This window comes from Mugil cephalus, chromosome 12, assembly GCF_022458985.1.
Source record: "Mugil cephalus isolate CIBA_MC_2020 chromosome 12, CIBA_Mcephalus_1.1, whole genome shotgun sequence".
NCBI classification, from domain to species: domain Eukaryota; kingdom Metazoa; phylum Chordata; class Actinopteri; order Mugiliformes; family Mugilidae; genus Mugil; species Mugil cephalus.
This window is the reverse complement of record NC_061781.1, coordinates 22539933-22563377: the sequence shown is the minus strand read 5'-3', so window position 1 is coordinate 22563377 and position 23445 is coordinate 22539933. Positions and strand designations below refer to the sequence as shown.

Here is a 23445-nt window from a genome sequence, read left to right as displayed (position 1 = left end):
CAAAACGTCCTTTTGTTTAAGAGCCATCTTTTAAGGGTAAATGTATCAGGGACGTTTAAGAGCAGCTCAGACGGCTCTTGAATTATCATCCAATGTCCTCCTCCATCACGTCTAGGGACTGTGTGTTAAACATCTGTGTTTAGGCTGAATACACATGGTTTATTCTCATAATGAATCAATTTATCACTATGTGGGGGATTTTCTTTTTGCTCTGATGATTAATCTGATGAAGCTCCATTCTAAGATGTGTCCTGTGTTCAAAAACAACTTGGATGAGTAGCAGGTACTGGTGACCAGAGAGCCAAGAGAAATTCATTTGGGTCACCTACACTGTGTAAACCTGCGATGCAAACTAGTGGCTTGTAGAATGGTTCAGCTGCACAGAAACACAGGTTTTGTCTGTGATAAAACAATTAGTTAGTTGCCCATATTAAGACGGGATTTACCTTCTCTAATCCTTCTTTCATTGGTTCCCCATTGCTGAGCTGCAGAGTGAACTGCAGCCTCAAATTAACATCAGATAAAGTGTGTTTAAATAGATGGGGGATGTTTGAAATACTTTTAGTTGCAGATCTCTTCAGGGTCGGTATGAAAATGAGCCGCGATCAGAGCAAGCAACACCGGTTTCAGTGTTCACATGTGTGTGACTGCTGTTTTAAGTCATGCTTTGATATTAAAATATTGATATTTCCTCTGTGACTCTGTGTTCTTTATTCTGTATTTATAGGTTTATTTTAATGATATTTTCACTATTTTAACACAATTATACCGCTAAGGGTTTAAAATGGAATATTCCACTCAGTAAGTTGTTTTTTAATGTTTTTATTTTTCAGGTTTTCTCTTGTTAGTTGTTTATTCATCAAATTCGACCGATCAATAACAGGTATCGGTGTGTTATCGCACCTGAGCATTGTGTCAGCTCAACAACCAATAACAAGAGAGACAGTGATTCTTTACCGGAACTGTCGGAGGGAAAGTTGGTCAAATGCGGAAGTGAATAAAATAAGACGAAGAGTCCTCACTCTGTCATATTTTTGCAGGACCAGAATGCCAACGATTATGTAGCATAGAGACTATGCAGCTACTTATCATTAGAGAGCCACAGTGAGCTTTAGTCATTTGGAGCGTTGCTTTTACTTTTTCTGTTTCTGTTTCTTTTTCATTTTAGAAAATGAACGATGATTTGAACGTGGAAGTAAAAAACAAAAGTTAAGCAGACGTTGCTTTCTAGTTCCACAAAGTCAACAAGGAAGTAACCACGTTAAATGCTGAGCTACATGAGAAGCTAAATGTGTTTTAGCTCATCCAAGTTAAAAACAAACTGTCAAATAGAAGATTTTAGGACACAGTAAGCTATAGCTATAATTATCTCTAGAAGCAGAAACTAAAAGCTTTGAAATGGAAGATTGTAGGACACACCAAGCTAAATGCAGTTTTGTTAAAACCAGTTTAGCAGGTAGCTTAGCATTAGGCTGCAGTGGATTTTTAAATTTTTTTAAATACACTAATCACGCTTACACATTATGAGAATTAACCAGCAGGAACAACAAACTATGACAAAAGATTAAGACACGCTAGGCTAAGTAGGTTAACTTAGCATGAAATGCAGTTTAAATGCAGCCTAGCTTAGCATAGCATTAGGCTAAATCGGAATTGCAATGATGAAATATGCAAATTAACCAAAATAAAGAACAAGCTGTCATCATCTCAGTTATCTATGGTCTAATTTAGATGTCTGGTTATGTTTGGTTTATGTTTTTTGTTGTTATTTTTAACAGATATGTTATAGCCAGCGGCTTGTGTGAAAGTTAGAAGCGAAAATGTTTATTTGTGATTAACTTGTGATTAAAAATGATTTTCACTATTGCACCTGACTCCTATGTATGTACTATATATTCGTCTTACGTCTCTAATTATGTTTTGCTTACACTCTACTATTATGTTCTGTTTAAATCTCATTCAGACTTAGACAGACTTTAATGATCTTGTTCATCATCTTAGTTGTTACAAAAGGGTGAGATGTCTATATTTTTACTCGTGCTACTCCCCCAACAAACCACAACAAAGTAGGCAAACAACAGACTGGTAGATGGACTCTAGCAACTTGTGCATACATTAAAAGACCTGAGCTTCCTCAGGAAGTAGAGTCTGCTCAGGCTATTCTTGAACGCAGCATCACTGCTGTTCATCCAGTCCAGCCTGTTGTTCACTCCCAGCTACTCGTAACTCGTATCTTTCTTTTTATTCGTGGTTCTTAAGAGTGTCTCTTTCATGTGCAACGCAGCCACCGTGACTAAGCTGCAAGTCTAAGGCCGCAGGTACTCGGTTCGGCTACAGAGTGAGTCATCGCCTCATACAGAGGATCTTCGACTGGTGTGTACTGTACAGCTGCTGCAAATCGGGCGAGGAAGTCCGAAGACCTGCAGCTGTTTGGAGCGCAGGATAATCATGGATAAACCCGAAAACCCACCGCTGTAGGACCGATCAGTCCGCCCCCGAGCCGGAGGACAGGTGGAGAGAACTTTATACGCCGCCACGACGGAGGGCTTCCCCCCGGTCCCCTCCCTGTTGGAAGAAATGTGGCTGAACCCGGAGGAAGTCCTGCTGAAAAACGCTCTGAAGCTCTGGGTGACCGAGAGGAGCAACGACTTCTTTCTCCTGCAGAGGAGGAGAGGCCACGGAGAGCGGACGAGCAAGATCACAGGTAAAGGCAGCGTAAACAAGGAAGGTGTGGGACCTCAGGTAAACAATGACAGACAGCTGACAGACAAACAAAACAAAAAAACAAAAGGCAAAAACAGGAACAAGAGGATCATGCGTAAACAAGGGGCTATCCAGAGGGAGCGTGTTCCAGACAAAGAAACAGAAAGTCTGCACAGTTACCCTGAATTAGTTGAAAATCTGGATTATCACAAGGTTGGCAGGAAAACTCCCTGTGCCACATACCCAGACTCTGGTGTGTTACTATGGCAACTGATGGCATGAAGCTAGCCTGAAAACAATGTGTGAGGTTCACTTGGCCCTAAGGTGGCTCTCTTCAGGCTGAAGCTCTTTAACCCTAACAGGGCAAGGAACCATATTTGGTAACTCCAGTGCATTTCAAATTGCGTCCCTGTTCCTCTGGGTGAGGTTTTAGAAGCATGTGGTTTTCATTCAGCCAATCGGAGGAGATCAAGGAAACAATATGAGGTCTAATCAGGGTCTAACGTGGTCTACAAGGTCCACTTCTGCATGAACTCTGAGCATAAATGCTTTATTATGCACCATAAACACAACATTCGTGTCCCGATGTTGTGCCTGAGTCACCGCTTATGTTGTAACGCTCTATATACATGTTCAATTCATCTTGAATTTCAAAATGAAAATGACAAATTTCACCAAAGTAAACCTGTTTTCTGCACTAGGATTAACATTTAGAATTTCAATATGAGTATGAGAAAGTATTTAAATGAGTAGTGTCCTATAAAGGGTTAAACATGAGCCTCCACAGACTGGTTACACACACATTCCCATAAAGTAATTTGTCTGTTTGTTGTAGTCACCAAACAACGATAAAGTACCTGACACATAAATTTGGGATAACTGTTTGGAGGTTTAAATAGCTGGGGTCCAATTGACACCATGGATGAAAAGTGTAGGAGGGTTAAATAGGAGTGAGGTCAAAATAGTTAAAGTGGCTAAAACTTCCAAAGTCTTGTATATTGGGCAAAAAGCTTTAATTTCACTTTCTGTTTGTCTCAGAAAGGTAATTTTGAACATCGATGACGGTTTCCACACGCTCTCTGGGGATTTAACACAAACAGAAGTTGTGCAAATGTTCCCTTATTTCTCCACGAGGTCAAAAATAATGCAAACTGCTGCGCTGCACGCTGAGCTAAGTCATATTTTTCTGGATTTAAAGTCAGTAAAAAGATGAAGAGAAGTCGTTCTGATGCTACTTTCTTGCTCCTCTAAGTTAAAAAACTAGATGCTATGCCACATGCTAAGCACGTCGTGGAATATCTAGTGTTTTTATTTCTTTTTTTTTGATTGTTTGCTTTATTTACAGAAAATCAGACACAGCAGATAGTCGAGGATTATTTCTAGTCTTGGAAATCGATTTAGAAGTCGAATTAAATTGTTAAAACTCTTAAAAGTAGCTTTTTTTTCATAATAACTTTGGAGAAAACTCATAGTTCAATTGTTTGTTTTTTCTTCTCTGGTTCTAACTTCTCAAAAGCAAAGATGTGATTATTGAGGATCAATCGCAGGTTTTCAAACCACAATAAGAAACTTGGACCTCCGAAGGAAAAAAAAGCGGCAGTTTTTCTGGAAGAGCGAGCTCTCGGTGTAGTTTCCTGTGGGAGGTTAGCCTCACGCTGTTATCACCGACTGATTACTGTACGGATTTCTGGCCATGTGCTTGTCGCAGCTCGTCTGGCTGCTTCCTACAATTACAATACTGTTTCCTCTCCGCGTTTTGTGTCCGCACAACAGCCCTTAGTGCCACACAGGAAGCCGTCTCGTTTTGTGTGATGAGTAACGTGCAGTTACTTTAACCCGAGGTTCGTACAGTGTCTCCTTTATGCTCTTGCCCCGTGGGCCAAACGGTGTCAGAGCTGTCCTCATAAAACAGAATAGTAGGGACTTCCTTACTGGCTTCTCTTTGTTTACGTGTTTGCTCCCGCTGTTCCCATAGCGAGAGGGGCCGAGGGGTCAAGTCCTGTTGTCACGGCGTCCGACATTAAATAAATAAATGACCTTCACGTTGGCATGTGGATTAACGGATGTTGCCTGGCTTTTAATTTTGCTGTTATTTCAAAGCTGTGAAAACCCACCCTCCACCTCCTGTGATCTGATTTCAGGCACATTTCTGTGAAGGGCTGGGCGGCTGCAAACATCTGCAGCCGATCAGTCTTTTTTCCATACAAGTGTTTATGTTTATTATCCAACCAACACGTTTCACCATCAAAACCAAATAAATTTTCTCTCCTACATCATTTTTTCTGATGCATTCGAGAGCAAACAGACGTTCCAGCGCTGTGAAATCAGATCTCTGTTTTGTTTTATTTTTCTCCCCATAAAGGTCGGCTGTAGCCTCGGTGTCTCCACAGCGGTATTCCCCCAACAACGTGACCATTAGCAGAGAAAAGCGATGATTCACTTTCTTTGACTCCCCCCCTTTTCTTTTCTTTTTTTTTTTTTTACCAGTGCGAACCTTTTCTGGGCTTTGTGGTTTTGTGTTTCCTGTAGGTTCAGACAGGTCGACTTTAAATCTAAGATGTGGTTTTGGCTGAGGGCCAGCGCTGTCTGCTAGCGGAGGCTTATCTTTGCACCTCTCCACCTGCTCAGGGTCCCACCAAATAACTTAACTGAAGCGCAAGACACTTAATATTTTATTTGACCGTTAAAAAAAAGTAGAGTAAAAGGGACTATAAACGTCTCCGGGGAATCCTGCTCGGATGAAATGCTCAGTTTTTAGCCACAGGAGGCGGATTTATAGCAGGTTTTAAAGGCTGGGAACTCCAAAGGCGTCGAGTGATTTGTTTTCCTCCTCTTCTTTCCATGACATGAAGGACACAGAGATAAGGCTGCTCTCATCTTGTTCACTCATAACTGTGAAATGCAGCTTTGTAGTCGGCTTTGGCAGGTTGGGCTGATGTGTGTCACAGTGCTGCTTTAGAAATGTTTCACCAGATTAAAGTAAAGCTGCCCTTTAAACCAGTTAATAATCACTTTTGTTTTGTCTACTGCTGCTGCCGCCCAACCTCCAGCACTGAACCAACCTGTTGCAGACCTCCAGTGGAGATGTGTCACGGCTGCAACACCTCATTAGCTCTGCGTGACTGTTGTTCATTGGGTAATAATTCCATCCAGTGTTTAATGGCTGATCCCATCAGTTTAGCAGCTTTATTTTACATTTCACTTCACACACACAGTGGTGATGTTTACCTTTGAATGCGGCCGTGGGCATCACGTCGTTTGTCTTTCCACAATTACTGGACGTCCTTCTGTTATTAAAGCGATATCTGTGCTTAACGTCTTAAGATTTGGTGCAGACGATCAAACTCGGACTGAAGGATGAATTGTTAAAAGTTTGGCGATCAGAGGGATCCTCCAAACATACATTTTTGTCTATATTTGTACGGAGAATGCATCCCTGTTTGAATCGGGATGCATTCTCCATACAAATAATAATAGTAAAAATATTAAAAAAAGGTCCAAGATCAACCACTTCTACCACTTCCTGTCATCTGCTACCACAATTGCATGCCTCTCTTACGTGTTAAAACAAACCAGCGTGCAAACACTGTTTTATAAAACGTGCAAAAATGTACCATAAGTTTCGTAGGGAAGTTTATAACCTTTTCATAACCCCACACATGTAAAGTATTAAAGCAATGGAAATGGAGTAGAAACCAAGTATATACAAATTAGTGCAAAGAAAGTATTATTTACAAGAGAGGGTTTAACATATTAAATACTGAGAAATACTGAAAATATACAAAGTTCTCACAGTGTATTTTTATTCCAGCAGCGGTGATGAGCGTAACGAGCAAAGGTCAGAAACTTCTCCCAAGCAACACACGAGAGGAGTTATTAGAAAGGCAGGACCGAGATTAGCTGCGGTTATGCAGATGAAAATCTGGCGACTGCAACCTTTAAGACCCAGTTTCAGAGTTTCACATACGACCGTTATGCATGAAGCCATTCAACCGTTTCTGTGTTCAGGGAACCGTTTCAGTCTTCTGAGCGCAGCTGCAGAGATTAGCGCTTTCATCTGAGCAGATTTCCTGCTGGATCTTTAGCAATAACGCTGAACCGACTGTTTAGTTGTCCGCTGAAGAGACAGGAGTTTATTACCTGCTTGATTACATGCTGAGGCCCTTCTGTTTTTAAATGAGACTCATCTAAGGCGTAATGAGGTTTCTGTCTGCGCTCTCTGGACAACTGTGGCTTCGTTTTCATTTAAAGCAAATCTTATGAAAAGATACTGCTAACTCCAGGCGACAATTTACACCGGAGCCCAGGCCCTGAAATCTGAAATAAAGTCCTGGAAATTACTGATTATTAGCTACAGCTAATATTGATGTCACATGATGTCACATGCAATGGGCACTTTAAAACACGTGCAGCCATTTAAAATAAATAAACACGAGCAAATTGAAATCCTACAATTCAGTTCCGCCAGTTCTTCTTGTAACATGAATCCTGCATCCTGATGCTTCCTGTCCGGACGTCCTCGTCTCCTCTCGGCCCGTCGGTGTATTTCTGTCATGCAGCTGTGAAATATTACTGTCTGTGTGTGAGCTCTTCCCTTCTCTCTTCTTCGTGAGGCCAATAAAGAGAGACTTTAATTGACGCTCATACACATTAATGCTTCTGAACGCATCCGTGAAATGGGAAGCAGTAGAGCGGCGTTATGAGACAAAATGAACGGAAATAAATCTGCCGCAGATGTGTAATCCATTGTTCCGTTACTGCTGTGGGAACCGGAGAGGCTGACTATTGTTTTGTTCTGAACAAAAGAAGACTCTACTCAGGGTTCAGCCGCCACATTGCGACAACTGAAAGGAGAAGTAAAATAACATTGACCATCTTGTGACAGTTCTGCTGGGAAATGTTTGGACGTGGCATTCGTGGGGCATGAACTTATAAGATATTCTGCTTCCCTGGCTTAATGATCTTGAGATACGTTTCCATATTTTCCTTCTCATCCCATGTCTCTGCAGGTCTCCTGGTGGGAGCTTTAGACACAGTCCTCGACTCCAATGCGAGGGTCACACCTTTCCGGATCCTCCTCCAGGTTCCCGGCTCTCAGATCAGCTGGGTCATTGCCGTCGGTGAGCTGAACCTGTTTTGTTTTTTCTTACGAGTGCTTCTTTCTGCATGTGCTGCAGCCTCCTCGGGTGACTCATCAGAATTAAATTCCCACCCTGTTTATCCTTCGTGTTGACCAGGAGCCGTCATCGAGGAGGTGAACAAGCACTGGGATTGGCTGGTCCACAACCTGCTTCACTCTCTGTCCGTGTTTGAGAACAAGGACGATGTCGCCAGCTTCGTCAAAGGAAAAGTCAGGGTGGGAATCACGCGAATTCAGGCATGAGTCGACAAAATTGAATTCTCCTGCCTGGACATGGTCTAATAAACGTTGCCTCCTTATTCCAGGGCCTTATTGCGGAGGAGGTCCGGGGTCGCCAGGCCGCCCAGGAGGAAGATCCGGAGAAGTTCAGGGATGCTTTGCTGAAGTTTGAGCTGCACTTCGGCCTCCCGTCATCGGAGAAGCTGGTGACGTTCTACTCCTGCTGCTGCTGGAAGGGCCGGGTGCCTCGACAGGGTTTCCTCTACCTCAGCATCAACCACATGGCCTTCTACTCCTTCCTGCTGGGGAAGGAAGGTCTGTACACCAAAGTGAGGGCTCTGATTTTCAAAGCAAAGAGACTGAATGCAAAGCGTCATTCACCACCATTCATTCATAGATATATAAATAAAGTCAAAGTCAGCTTTAGTGCCAACTTCTTCACATGCACCAGACAAACAAAGGAATCGAAACATGTGACCAGCTCAGACCCAATCAGCATAGAGGGATAACTCATTCCCTCGTTGACCAGACTCTCTCTAATATACGGCTCTTGAGTAATCGTACATTTCTAACTGGGCGCTTTTGTTTTAAATCAGTTTGGCAACAAGTAAAAACCGTAACGTGTCTTTAATATCTCACATTTCATTGTCTTCTTCCTTCTCCAGTCAAGTTTGTGATTCCCTGGGCCGAGGTCACACGGTTGGAGCGGGTCTCCACTGGTCTGATGACGGAGGCGATCCGCGTGAACACGCGGCAGCGGCAGAGGGAGTTCTCCATGTTCCTGAGCCTGGACGAGGCCTTCGGGGTCATAGGTCAGCTGGCTGACATCGCCCTCAGGCGGCTGCTGGACAGCGAAGGCCTGGAGCTGGACCGAGTGCTGCAGCAGCCGGCGCGCATCTCCAAAAGGTCAGCGCCGGTTTCCTTTAAAACGTGACATTTTTGTTATATAGGGAACTTTAAGTTTAATGACAATTTCAGTTCATATTTCAACTTCCTAAATACCCATCTAACTTAGTGATGTAACGAAGATCAGTGGAGAGAGAAGTTCAAACCCAGGTTTCTTTCTCGTTTTCATAAAGTGCTCGGCAGGAAGTGTCCGTTTTGAAAGTTGTGTCAAATGAGCTGGCATTGCTTCCTTTAATAGGTGGTCATAATGTTATGTCTGATCGGTGTATGAATTGAACAGAAGAGCGTCTCCTGTGCGGAAGCACTTTTGGTGTCATTCTATTTTTTACAGGAGACACCTAAGATAACATCTCCCGATGTGTTGCGTCTTGTGGTTTTGTGCATTGTGTTCCCTCTTTTACCAGCAGCCACGCTTCCCTCAGTTGCACAGAAGAAATAAATAACATTGCGCCTTTGATCGTCACATGCCTTTATGACACACAGGATTAGCCATTTCTGTCACCAGACCTCAGAAACCATGACAGGAAGCTGAGTTAAAAGCAAAGTGGCTCAATACACCACAACACAGAACCTGGAGCTCCTTTTTTTTTTCTGTGTGTGTGCAGGTGAACACAAAACGTTCCTTTTTTTGCATTAACAACAGACAGCGTTGCTCTCTCCGCCTGTGCAGAAGCATGGAAACTGAAAAAAGGGAAGAAGAAATAACACAGGCGGGGCACGGAGACCACAGAGAATCCACAATAGGAAATCAACATGTGTGTGAAATGGGTTGCTAAAGATTAAATCAGACGCGGCCGACGAGGGGCAGTCAAATGTAGAAAGAAACCAAGATAAAGAGACAGTGTTTTCTTAAATTAATTATAGTTCTGTCTTTATGTATCTTAATTGAAGTGTACTAAAATAGCCTAAAAAGGGGCACATACCAGATTCTTTTTTTAGATTTTATTCATGCTAGGGGTGCATTCCTCTGGCAGGAAAATTAGAGCATATTGTGTCACAGCGTTGAAGAGAAAAATGAATCTCCTTAAGGCTCAAACCAGACTTCTGTCTCATGACGGCCTGCAGGCAGAGTCCCCCCCCCCCCTCTCCCTCCAGATTGGCCTCACGCAGCATGTACGTCCATATTTGCACAATGTGCTTGTGACAAATAAAGCGAGAAGGTCCCGCTTTTCAAAGTCACACATTTGTGGGTGAGCAGCACGGAGCAAAAATAGATCGGTCGTTCTGTCAGAGGCTGACCAAACACCACTGGAACACAATGAAAGCCTCTTCGCTGTTTGTTTAGTGGTCGACGTTCCAGATGGAGGAGCAGCAGAAGTAAAGACGAGAAGCTTGTTTTAACGTCTGACTGAAGCACTTAAGTAGATGAGGCTGCCTGCGCTTCTCCTGCCTTGCTTGCTTGCTTGAGATCTAAATTATAGGTGCAAATCTACAACTATGCAACAAACTCTAGAGCCCTTCATGGCCTACATCACTGTGATGTCACTATGTTAGCTGGAGGCAAAAAGAGGGAAACGTGAGGAAACACTGTCACGTTCAACCACAAAAATGTCGTCTTGTCGCGCCAAAACCGAAAAAGCAAAAATGCTAACTTGAAATTTCTAAGTTTGAGTTTGACACCTTTTTAGTTCTCAAAAAGAGGACGTCTGTTCACCCCAGTTATTCATTATTTGGAGGATTCTCATTACAGGTTGAGGCTAATGCTAACCGCTAATTACTATGTTACCCTCCGCAGTGGTTCCACTTAGTTCTTGTAATATCTTTGTTGGAGAGGCTTCACTTGATAAAGACAGACCAGACTTCATCCCCTCTGTGTCCTCCTTTGGTCAAATTGTCCATACAGTGAGTGAGTGCGTAGGGGTCGATGAGTATAGTCCCATCAGTCAACTTTTTAAAATAACACTCACCTTCTCAGGAAGTGAGTGTATTACTTTATTCTTTAAAACATGTGTTTTCCTCGTCCATTGGCTATTGTTTGAGATGTTTTGCCTCCAGCTAAGCCCCGCCCCCCCAAAATACATCACATTGTTTACAAACTGTTAAGGGGTCATATATACTTTCTTACCTGTTACTCTCTGGCCTCGTGCTGTATTGGATCAGCACACAGAGCAGCCGGCAAACATCATCTCCTCTCGTAGTAGTTGTGACGCTCTCACACGAGGGCTTTGGTCTGAACATTTCCAAATATGGAGTGCGTTTGTTCTGAAGTCATGCTCATAAGAAAAGAAAATGCCAGCTGCCTTTGCCTGAGCCTCGGCTAGGCTAATCAACTACTCAATAAATATAACCGGAGACAGTTCAAGTGTCGTAGGTTTCCTTATGACAGCTTATTCCACCTATGTTGAGGGTAATTATAGTTTTAATAAACAGCGCAGTTATCATTTTTAATTGTGGGCTCATATTCAGTAATGTTACTCTTATTTTAAATTAATCTCTAAAGGAAACGTGATGCAATTTAATTAAGATACTCACTCTCTATACTTTATAGGCCCACTGGTAGCACACATACACAGATAACACACAAATAACGACAATCATGAAATAAGCTAAAAAAGAAATGCAAACTGTTTAGCAGATAAAATGCAGGAGTGATGACTTCAGTAACAATTTAAAAACACAGACACTGCTGAACTGCAGACAGCTGATTGATGCACACATATGTACAACATCGGCATAATCAAGAATAGGCAGAAAAGTAGCCGACATTGGAAACTTTCTGTAACAGAAACCGAGTTTCACCCTTAATTTGGAAATCAAAATTTCAATCATCAATAATCAAACCCAAGTATTTATAACTAGAGACCAGTTTTTCAGACTAAGGACCCTGAACTGATGGAGAGATTGGTTGGCACTATATGTGTTCTATTAAACACGGCCCTAGTGCGATAGTAAGCTATCCCTTGTCCCTTAACCAAAATATGTTGGATTCATGTTAATGTGTATTTCAAAAAATTGTCAGGGGAAATTAAAAAATATATAAAAAATGTCTAATCAACCAAAGATTTTGCGACCGCGCCGTAGTACTTCCACGGTTATTTAAGGTTTTAATTAAGGGGATATTCTCTGGGGGAACTGATTAATTTGAAAAAAAAAAAAAACATCAGTTTGGATTTATTAGTATTTAAAACCAGTTTCAGCTTCTCCAGACGAGTCTGTACTGCATCAAAGACGAACTGTAAGAATTCAAATGCTTGTGCAATCAGGTATAAACAACAATAAATTACACGATCATCCGCATAAAAAATGATAAGAGGCTTTGGACAAGTTTGCACACAACTCATATATCTAAACTGTGAAAACAATGGGTCCTGAGACTGAGCCTTGAGGTACACCTTTTGTGACGTCAAGAATTCTACATGCCAAGTAATATCAAACCAAGTGTTGGCTTGTTTGGAGATTCCGACCTTACGGAGAGTTTTTAACGGTTTAAGAGTTTGTTGTCGTTTGCCTCCTATTGACTAGAAGTTACATTCATCGAGCTGACTCTTCTTTCCAGGATCCTAGAGGAGCAGGCGCTAAGGGAGTACGTCCTGGCTCTGTTTCGGCTGCCTCGCGGTGAAAAGCTGTACGAGGTGGCCTCCTGTTCGGTGTGGACGCCTCACGCCCGCTGCCATACGCCCGGGACTCTCTACACCACCGACAACTACCTGTGTTTCTCCAGCCGAGAGGAAGGCAGCTGCACCCTGCTCATACCCCTCTCAGAGGTACACAAACATCTTAGCCTTTGTACAGCTGAACCTGCACATGCAGGTTAAACCGGGCAAAGAGAAGCATATTTAGGTGTGTTTAAATGACTCATAAAATAATAAAATACACAGTTATCCAGGTTAAAAAGCTACTGTGTGTAAAGGCCTACGGGAAGTGATAAGAGTCCAAACGTCCAGGCTCACGTGACAAATTTAGCTGTGAATGAAGCCGGTGGTCGTTCCTGGTCTTTCCAGCTTTCACCTGGCATCAAAGCCGGAGACGTTTCATCCACAGCTGCATTCGGAGTTTATTCAAGAGCTCTCAGGTTACCGGTTAATGTAACGGATACGCATGAAAAGAGGTCTCTGTTTATTCTGCCGGCTCCTGATTAAAGAGTAACACATGGACCGGTTTTATGTGTTGACACACTTTCACATTCAGAGGGAAATGTTTGCTCTTTTAAAGGGCCAGTGCATGCTTGTAAAAACAAAATCAGAATTATATTATAAGTAATTTGCATTTTAAGCTCTTTTATTACATTTAAAACAACACTTTACAAGACTTTAATAGTAGCTGGTTTAGAAACCTCTTATCTTTCACACTATAATCAAACCATGACGGTGCAAATAATGACACATTAATTTGAATATGAGCATTAATCATTTTGTCTCGTGCACATAAATCAGTTTTGGTTTGATTGTCAGCCAGCTGTCAGTGAACCACATGAGGAGTCATGCATACTTGATTTCCTGGGCATAGAGGTCTAATTCTTTACTTCCTCTGTTTTCTATCGACTCATTGTCTTCAGAAGAGTCTAATGACTTCCGCCCATCTAATCGGTTGCTGTGGATTTTCTCCGGCCTCTATTGTCTCTTTTATTTCTGGAACACTTCCTGTGGAACTAGAGGCCGACACTAACATGTTGTAGTTGTACATGCATGTACAACATATTATCTGGAGTCATGTGGTTTTGTAATAAAACTTTGAGCATTTAAAGTTCTGTTTTTCTTAATTCAGATTTTAATTTAAATCAATTAATTAATAGATTATTTATTTAAAAATAAATCCTGATGTGGTTTTTTGTTTTGTCTTGTTTTTCTGGTTAGAAGCAAAACTAAATTAACTTCTTGCCAGTTGCTTCAGACATCAGTTTACTTTCATATAAGGAAAAACTTACTGAGTTTTGATGCCTTGTTTCTGCTTTGTTTTCTCTCAAGTGTCTGTGCCAATAAATGGAAAACACAGTGAAACGTTTGCATATTTGCACTAAACCCTGCCTTTAATTTTTAAATTTAAAAACTTAATTTTAAAAACTTCTTTATAGTCTATAATCAATGTGATAATTACCCAAACAGCTCTGGAGCTTCGCCCGCTACAATCACGCACCACATCATCGCAATTTAGTTTAACATCCAGAGAGGATGTGGAATTAATTTCCTCCTCACTTGGTTAAACTTTCTCCAAGGTCATTTAAAAATGAAATGATTGAGGGTATAATATTCTATATTAATCAGAATCAGAACTACTTTATTAATCCCAGGGGGAAATTACTTTTTTTGTCACAGCAGCTTCTACTCAAAGTGTAGCAGTGTTCAGAACAAAGAGCAATGTAGGCAAAATTAGAATAAGAATACACACGTTAAAAAAGCATAAAAAATATATATAAAATATTTGCGTGTTGCTCAGTGAGAAATTTTTGCACATGGTCATGGGAATCGTTGTTATTTATTACAACTTGACTTTATGCCAGTTCCTTCAGACATCAGTTCATCTTCCTGTTATTGTTGTTGCATATATAAGGAATAGCTTTTTTTTTTCTTCTCAGGTGTTGTCCATAGAGAAAGCAGAGAGCACCAGCCCCCTCCCGAACCCCGTCATCGTGAGCCTCCGCACTAAAAAGGCCTTCCAGCTGATCGAGCTGCAGGACAGAGACGAGCTGGTGGAGAGTCTGAGCTGCAGACTCCGAGCTCTGCAGTGGAAACAGTCCATGTTCAGGGGGAAGAAAGACGGAAGGAGGAGCGTGGTGAGTGTGAAGTGTTTGCATCTTTTTAATTGTTATCGTGTTCGTGAGTAGAAGTGGGACCAGAAACATGAAACCGTTTACTGTCCAGTATGAGATCAAGTTCATCAGTTTAAGAACCTAAATGAGACTGAATGAGTTCATTTTCTTCTCTTTTTCCAAGACGTTTTCTCGTTATTACTGTTTGCACATATCTAGACAAGACGGGCACTTTTTATTGATCTGAAATTCTCATCGAAATTACAACACGACATGTGAAGTGAGCAGATCTTAACACGTGCAGTGCTAGAAAATATTTAAAGGTCTGTTTTTTCCTCTCACTCACCAGTAGGCGTCTGTGAACCAGAACGTGATTTTAAATGTGGACCTTATTATGAAAACCCGTTTGCTTCTCTTTGTCCTATGTTTCTCAGCGCTCTCCGACGCCGTACTACACCTTCTACTACGACACTGGGTTCTCTGACGAGGAAGAGATAGAGGAGAAGGTCCTGCGCAACACGGTCAACAGCGAAGCTCTGATGACGGCCTTCCACCAAAACCAACCGGGAACCAACGGCAGCAAGGTGAGTTCTCCATCGTGGATTCATCACAGTCAGTTCAGACTTCACAGTGTCCGTTTAAAATTGCAGCTGGAGTTTAATTTCTAAGAAAACGATGACCGATGGCGGGTTTGTCTGTGCGTTGTCGTCAGGGCATGGACCAGGTGAAGGAGCGCCTGTGGGAGGATCACTTCTCAGACTTCGGCCGAGGCGTCCACATGTTTCGCACGGAGAAGATCCAGAGGCTGGTTGCCATGGGGATACCGGAGTCGCTACGCGGGGAGCTGTGGATGATGCTCTCAGGTGAGAGAAAACTGAAAATATAAAATAGGACAGAGCTCTTTTCAGGCTAAGGATCCTAAACTGATGGAGAGGTAACGTAGGGACCCTCTACCCACTATATGTGATCTACACTAAACTCAGCCTGGTGCTATTTATAAACATTATTATTATCATTCTTTTATTCCTGACTCTATCCAGCTGTATAACAGCTCATCTTTTTGTAACAATTAATCCAGTGTGACCAATTAATTTCCCCAGTGAATCATTAAAGTCTATCAAGCTGTTGAAATAATACACAGGTCCAAATGTTCAATTTAATTATTTATTTTTACAAAAAAAGAAAAGGAGTTCTTCTTAAATGATTAGATAGAAGTTTGATACATGGAAGACATGAGTCAGTATTGTAAGATACCTTATATTTATTATGCAAATGAGATATTGTCTATTAATATATACATTTATTTGAATGCTTTTCCACGAAACAAAGTGCAGTAAAATAACACCTACACGTGTATTTTTGGGTTTTCTTTCCACTACTCTGAAGGAAGAAACACGTCAGAGAAGCAACAAACTCAAAATAAAAAAACTAATATAAAAAAACTCTTAAAATTAACCAGTGCAAGAAATAAATGAAGCTGTGTGTGTGAATAGTGAGACCAAAGCAGACATGAATCCCAGTGAGGGTTGGTCACAGGGTCTGTGTTTGAACACGGCTCAGGCTTCACATCCTCCTCGTCTCCATCTGCGGTGCCTCCTCTGAGGACACCTTTTGAGTCACAACCAGTCAAGATTTTTTTATTTTTTTTTATTTTGGTTTGCGGCCGGTTCCTCTGCTCAGTCTCACTTCCTGGCGTCGCCATCTGCCGCGGAAAAGAACAGAAACTGAAACCGATTGAAAAGTAGTGAAGCAGAAAAAGCCCAGATTTCTAAATGGAGAGTGACATCATCAAAGACAGAACCGAGGCCCAAGAAAAGAGCAGAGTGACAAACGACACACAGGCTGGAATTTATTCTCTATTAAGTTGTGTTTCCTCCCACACAGCAATTTAAAATTTCCTTTTTTTAACGTAAACCTTCTAACCTGCGCTTTGTTGCAGACGCCTCCTCTGAGCTGGAGTCCCACCCGGGCTACTACGCCAGCCAGGTGCAGAAGTCGATGGGACACAGCAACTTGGCCACGGAGGAGATCGAGCGTGACCTGCACCGCTCGCTTCCCGACCACCCGGCTTTCCAGAACCCCACGGGCATCGCTGCGCTGCGGCGCGTCCTCACGGCCTACGCTCACCGCAACCCGAAGATCGGATACTGCCAGGTACAGGCAAACAAATGTCACAAACAAAAAAATATACAGTTCACACACGAGACAGTCAAGTGTAGCTCATGTCTGTTCATACCAACCTCCCAACGCCCCCCACCCACATGAACTGGACCCTCAGTAAGTTAACATCCACACGCACAAAGAAGAAAACATATATAATTAAAATAATTAAGTAAATAAAAGAAAAAAGAAATAATAATAATACTACAAAGGTAAAATTATCAAAACCTATTGCTATGTTTCATACTTTACATTTAAAAGAATAATTAAAGCCAGTATGTTAAGGAAATATAATGAAACATGTTAGTTTGGATTAAGTAGGGACCCCATACCTACTATATGTGTTCTGTATTATCATCTTGCATTCACTATTAACTATTCACTATTAAGGGTTGAAATATGTAGTTTTTTTTATTAACATGTGCAACAGGCAGGGTAGGGTGGCATAATCACATCCACTTTCAAATAAAATCTGTATGCTCTCCAGTCATAAATCTTAAGTTTAAAATGTGCAAAAAATACATGCATGTAAATCACGTGCATGTATTTTTATATTTGTTGGATTTATTTATTTTTTTTATCTACCTGGTGAGAATCATAAGCGCCTACCCTTAGGTAATACTTAACTTCTTCTGCCTCCATTTAACCCTTTATGAAAATATGTTGAATTCATGTTGATGTGTTTTCTTAAATAAATATAAATTTGTGGGGGAAGTTTTTAAAAAAATATTAAAAAAAACATATAAAAATATTAAAATAAATATGATAAATATAAACAAAATAAATATAAATAAATAAAATATTAAAATAATAAAATAAATAAAAAATTAATAAATATAAATAAATAAAATATTAAAATAATATTAAAATATTAAAAATATCTAATCAACCAAAGATTTTGGTGCAGTACCTGTTTCTGTTGTAATTGTATAAAAGCGATAAACCCTATTGTCGATACAGAGGTCAGATAGTGCAGGTAAAGGCATTTGAACACGATGTTAGGCCATGAAATGTAAAGTGTTGAAGCAAATAAATGGAATTTAAGAAAATTAGGAGAAATGTAATTAGATCTGAAACTGAATTATTACTTTTTTTGCTCATTTTAACACACAAAACTCTGCATGAATCTACTCCAGGCTGCACACGATAAACTCCACGTAGCGTGTCAAATCTTAAAACAATGACCTGGCTGCAGCCGGCTGATACTTTGTGTGACCTTCCTGTCGTCTGCGTCTAGTCCATGAACATCCTGGCGTCTGTGCTGCTGCTCTACGCTAAAGAAGAAGAAGCCTTCTGGCTGCTGGTGGCTGTTTGTGAGAGGATGCTGCCCGACTACTTCAACCGCAGGGTCATAGGTGAGAGGCGCCGCACGTTTATGAGCGTTATTCACTCGTGTCCACTTCAGGAGACGCTCACAGGTCAGAAGTGGTCATTGTGTTGTGGTCACGTTACTTATCAGACGTCCAAAAAAAACAAAAAAAACAAAAAAGGTTCTCATTTCTGGGCTCTAAGACAAGAGCTTATTTCCTGCGTTTGTGACGATGGTTATTTTAGTGGTGCATTTAAAATCAATTTCCTCCTCCGTTCTCGTCCAGATGTTTTATAGCAGCAGTGATTGTGTTGAATCTGGGCAGCAAAGACACTTAAGGATAAGTGCTGCTACTTGTTTATCTTTATTTTTCCATCTCTAAATCAAGAGACGCATAAAAAGAACCGTGATAAAGCTGATGTGCTGATAAAGCTCTGTTTGCATATCAATACAGTTCTGTTATTATTGTTTAATGGTACAAGTACACACACTGGCGTCACTAGGCTTATTTTAGGGGGGATGAATTTTTGCAATTACTTTTGTCTTGCAATTCAATGCTTTTTGTATATATACCAATACTTGTTTATTGTTTATTCTTTTCTATTTCTTTATCTTATTATTTAGTTTGTACAAAGACCACTAGTTCTAATTCTAATAATTATTTTGTAGGTCAGGTTAAAAGTGACATTCAGACTGAATGCTTCCATCTAGTGGTTAAAACGTGAACGACAGGAAAAAACAAATAAATCTATCAAAGCAAAACGGCGAAGTACTTAAGGCTTGTATGAAGTCTTGCCAGATTATTACTTTAGTAAAAAAATAAAGGTAATTTCCTTTTTCTAATTTTTTAAAATTACTTTAGGTTTTTATTTGGATCGTCTGCCTTTATAGAGTCTATTTAAGTCCAATACTCACCTGCAATTAGAACATATTATTCAGTTTAACCAGTTCGGTTTGTTTGTGGATCTCTAGTGACTGTGTTTAATTTTTGCTGCCGTGTTTTTTCCCCTGCAGGAGCTCAGGTCGACCAGTCGGTGTTCGAGGAGCTGATCAGGGAGCGTTTGCCCGAGCTGGCTGAGAACGTCCCGGACCTCACCACCCTCTCCTCCGTGTCCCTCTCCTGGTTCCTCACCCTCTTCCTCAGCGTCCTGCCCTTCCAGAGCGCCGTCTGCGTGGTCGACTGCTTCTTCTTCAACGGAATCAAAGCCATCTTCCAGCTCGGCCTGGCTGTGCTGGAGGCCAATGCTGCCCAGCTCTCGGCCAGCACAGACGACGGGCAGGCGCTCATGATTCTCACCAGGTAGAGAGAGAAAAAATAAAAAAACAACAATTATAAAAATACATGCACGTGATTTACATGCATGTATTTTTTGCACATTTTAAACTTAAGATTTATGACTGGAGCGCATACAGATTTTATTTGAAAGTGGATGTGACGTCTGATGCATTTGAACTGATATATTATTGTTTGTTTACAGTTTTCTGGACCAGGTAGGAAGCGAGGAGCCGTCTCCTGTTCCGTCCTCCCCGCCGGCTGCAGAGGAAAACGTCTGCAGCGACACAGATATACCTGCTGTGAAACACGCAAACATCACCGACCTCATCAACGAGTCCTGTGAGGTGAGATGAAGCTGTTTGAGGCCATGAAGTCATCACTTCTGCACATTTTACGTTTTAGCTTAATGGTTTCAGACTTGTTATGACATGTCAATATTGCATAATTTATATTTAATTCATAGGTCTTCAGTAGGGGCTCTGCAACCCCTAGAGGGGCGCGGAGGTACTGCAGGGGGTTTTTGCAAAATCTTCAGTTGATTAGACATTTTTCTATATTTCTTTTAAAGTTTCAACCCACAACTTTAAATTTCTTTAAATACACATTAAGATGAATCTAACATATTTTAGTAAAGGGATAAATGGAGGCAGACAATGTTATATTTCAGTCAACACTTCAGTGATACAGGAGCTGCCTCAGCAGCACTGTTCCACACTAGGTGAGACCTGTCAATCTAATATAAGTCTCCTGTACACAGTAGGCCCCGCCCCTACCGCTGCTGAGCCAATCAGGAGGCCGTTAATTACCCATAATTGGCCCCCCTGCTGTTGCACATGTTTGAAATAAAAAATGTGGATAACTAAAGTCTGTCTAAGTCTTAAGTCTCTAAGTGTAATTTGAATAACTTAATATTGAATGGAAAATGATAATAATAATAATGTATATTTATAAACAGCACTAGGCTGATTTTAATATAGATATATGGACATATAGTAGACAGGGGGTCCTTGGCCTAAAAACTGTCGGAGAGCCCTGGTTTAATTGTAATTTGTGCGTTTTTTTTTTTTTTCTCATCAGAAATTCAGAGACCTGACGGTGCGACAGATTGAGAGACTTCGCTGTCGACACAGAATCCAAGTGCTGCAGGCGCATGAAGACACCACCAAAGAAAACGCTGTGAGCAGACGGGGAATAGACGCGTCTTTGAAGCTGGTAGCTGAACCCTCAACAGTTCATGACTCCTCTCTGTGTGTTTGACCTTTCAGTTGAGACTGGCGCTGCAAGATGTCTCCATCCCTCCAGAGACTCTGTCTGACGTCTACGATCTCTTCAAGGTATCGTCTATATCATAACACAAATTTAAACTTCTTTAAATACAAGTTAACATGAATCCAACATATTTTAGTAAAGGGTTAAGAGATATATTAATGTTTAATGCATAATAATAATAATAATATGTATAAATAGGCTGACTTTAATGTAGAACACATATAGTAGGTCAATCTTTTGAGTTTGTGGATCTTCGGCCTGAAAAACATTGAAAACCAACAACTCCCCGTAGATGTTGACGTGTAAAATGAAGTGTTAATCGTCTTCCCGTCCGACCCAGACGGAGCACTTCATCAGTCTGTACTGGGGCGACAGCAGCTCCGCGGCGGCAGCGGCGGCGGCGGCGTGGCGCGACTCCGGACGCTCCTTCGTGGAGCGGCAGTACCGCCTGGACCGACCCCAGTTCAAGAGCCTGTACGGGCTCCTGGCGCCGTGGCCCGGAGGCTCCGACCAACACACCGACACGCTGGCCAACCGCACCTTCACCCTGCTGGACCAGGACCGGGACAGCCTGGTCACATTCAAAGAGTTTGCCAGCTGGCTGGGTACGTAAGAGACAGGACAGACAGAAATAATAATAAAAAAAATTAAAGCTAACTCCTTTTTCTTTGTTTTTTTGTTGTTTCCAGATACTTTGTACTGTGAAGAGCTGAATGAGAAGATACGGCTCCTCTACCGACTCCACATCCCTCCAGGTCAGTCATTACGATGCCGTGGAAGTGATTCAGAGTTTCACACGCTGCAATTTTTTATGAATTAACTCTTTTTTTTTTTTTTTTTTTTTAATGTGTGCAGCTCTGACAGAGAGCGAGGACGACCCCTCCCTGATGAAGAGCCCCCTCCTGTCCACTAACAGACCCCTGTATATGAATCTGCCCTCTGGTCAGTCTGTCTGATAATCCACATGTTCTTCCTGGTGTCTCTGTATTTACTGATACATTTCACCATGACACACTTCTATGTAATGTGCACCGATCAAGCATAACATTATGACCACCTTCCCTAATATTGTGTATGTTTCCCTTTGTGGATCATCCCATCAGTTCAAGATCTAGTGAATATTCTTCTTGCTTTCTGAGTTGAATCTAAACCTGTGTCAAGCTGCCGCCATCAAGAAGTGTCATTGTTATGGGGTGGGGGGGGGGGGGGGGGTCTGGTGTGGTCCAGGTGGGGGCTACATGTCTAAGTAACATCCACATGAATGAACACCAGATCCAAAAGTTTCCCAGCAGCACATGAATTGTCACAAAGTGGTTGAAGTTATTTTCTATTTCCTGTGGGTGGTTCTAATGTTGTGGCTGATCGGTGTATATAGTGTGTGACTTTTTTTTAAAAATTTTTTTTTATTTTTTTGTCTGACTGTTGTTCCAGGTGGGGGTGAAAGCGAGGTGAAGGATTACCAGCAGCAGCTGAAGCAGATGCTGAAGGATTTGGCCAAAGAGAAGGAGAAAGATGCTGAGAAGCCTCTGCCACTAATGAACCAGGTGCTTTAAACTCTCTAAAAAAAAAAAAAAAAAGTAAATTACCATCTAACTGGCTGTGTAATTAAAAAATAAGGTCTGACATGAATCCTCTTCTTCCACAGAGGGAGTTCATCCAGTTCTGTAAGACGCTCTACAGCTTGTTCCAGAGCGACCCGGAGGAGAACGACCTCTTCCAGGCCATCGCCACGGTAACCAGCCTGGTGCTGCAGATCGGTGAAGCCGGCCACCGCAGGCAGAGCTCCGGGTCGGAGGCCACCGGCACTCAGCATCAGCAGGATCAGGAGGAGAAGGATCAGGAGAAGAAGGAGGAGGAGGAGAAGGAGTGGACGATCAGCTACGCTCAGATCCTGGCGTCGCTGCTCACGGAACAGGCCCTGGTGAACTTCTTCGAGAAGCCCGTGGATCTGCCGGCGAAGATCGCGAAGGCCAAGGAGAACCAGTACCACCAGAGAGCCGGTGTGCTCTCGCTGCAGCAAGGGACCAGATGACTCAAAAGCTAACAAATAACAAATAAATGTGAAGAGTGGACTCGGAGCCACGACGTAAGCCAAATATCTTGAAGATGTACACACAGTATCAGTATGAGTTTAATGTGAAGAGCCTTGACGTTCTCTGATTGACTTTCTTTGACCTGGAACTGACAACAGAAAGGAGTTTTTTGTGTCTAATATTTTGAGCCAAAACAACTCAATGGTCCAACTCACTGGAATCAGACATTAGTAAATTCAAATTCTATTTTTTATTTAGCGCTAACGTCCCTGATGAATTCCAATTATTGCCTTGTTACGTGCGGTTAAACTGAGACGTGGAGAAACTAATCTGCTCTATTTATACAGTGTTTACAGGTGATCATCTACGAGCTCTAAGTCCTTCGTTTTAGAAACGTGTTTTATGTTTTTCAGGAGGCTGCCTTATTAGGAAGCTACGGTGCAGCATTAAGGACAAATCCACAGCATGCAACGTGTTCCTTTATCTTTTCTTTTTTTTTTTAAGTTAATTTTATTACTCCTGTTTCTTTTTAATATGAAATGTTTTCACGTGCATGCACTTTGATTAAAGATATTTTTTAAAACCTTTTTCAAATTACCGGAATCGACACGGTTACAGAAAAGACGACACTGCTTTAAATAAAAAGACTTTGCGGAAGGAAACTGGTGTCATCTCATCATTTACCCTGAGAGTTGTTATTTTTTTTTTTTTTGCAGGATAAATATGGACGTGTGGTTGTGTAGA

At 41.6% G+C, this 23445-nt stretch overlaps 1 protein-coding gene across 1 annotated transcript; it reads left to right on the top strand.

Moving 5' to 3' along the window:
- The first annotated feature begins 2344 nt into the window (after positions 1-2344).
- On the top strand, positions 2345-23363 carry LOC125017959 (TBC1 domain family member 8). The gene is made up of 20 exons (XM_047601532.1): positions 2345-2704; positions 7713-7823; positions 7941-8059; positions 8149-8377; positions 8728-8968; positions 12465-12672; positions 14481-14678; positions 15089-15238; positions 15367-15517; positions 16594-16808; positions 18052-18169; positions 19138-19423; positions 19602-19743; positions 20477-20575; positions 20665-20733; positions 21009-21273; positions 21358-21423; positions 21524-21610; positions 22100-22212; positions 22314-23363. The coding sequence occupies exons 1-20, from the start codon at positions 2578-2580 to the stop codon at positions 22698-22700; spliced, it is 3381 nt and encodes a 1126-aa protein (XP_047457488.1). The 5' UTR covers positions 2345-2577; the 3' UTR covers positions 22701-23363.
- Positions 23364-23445: the final 82 nt, after the last annotated feature.

Bases quoted from the DNA above. Each gene is read 5' to 3' on its own strand.
- LOC125017959 (XM_047601532.1), top strand. From the start codon at position 2,578: ATGTGGCTGAACCCGGAGGAAGTCCTGCTGAAAAACGCTCTGAAGCTC. The intron at 14,679-15,088 runs GTGAGTGTGAAG...TATGTTTCTCAG, and splicing joins AAGACGGAAGGAGGAGCGTG to CGCTCTCCGACGCCGTACTA. The intron at 15,518-16,593 runs GTGAGAGAAAAC...GCTTTGTTGCAG, and splicing joins GCTGTGGATGATGCTCTCAG to ACGCCTCCTCTGAGCTGGAG.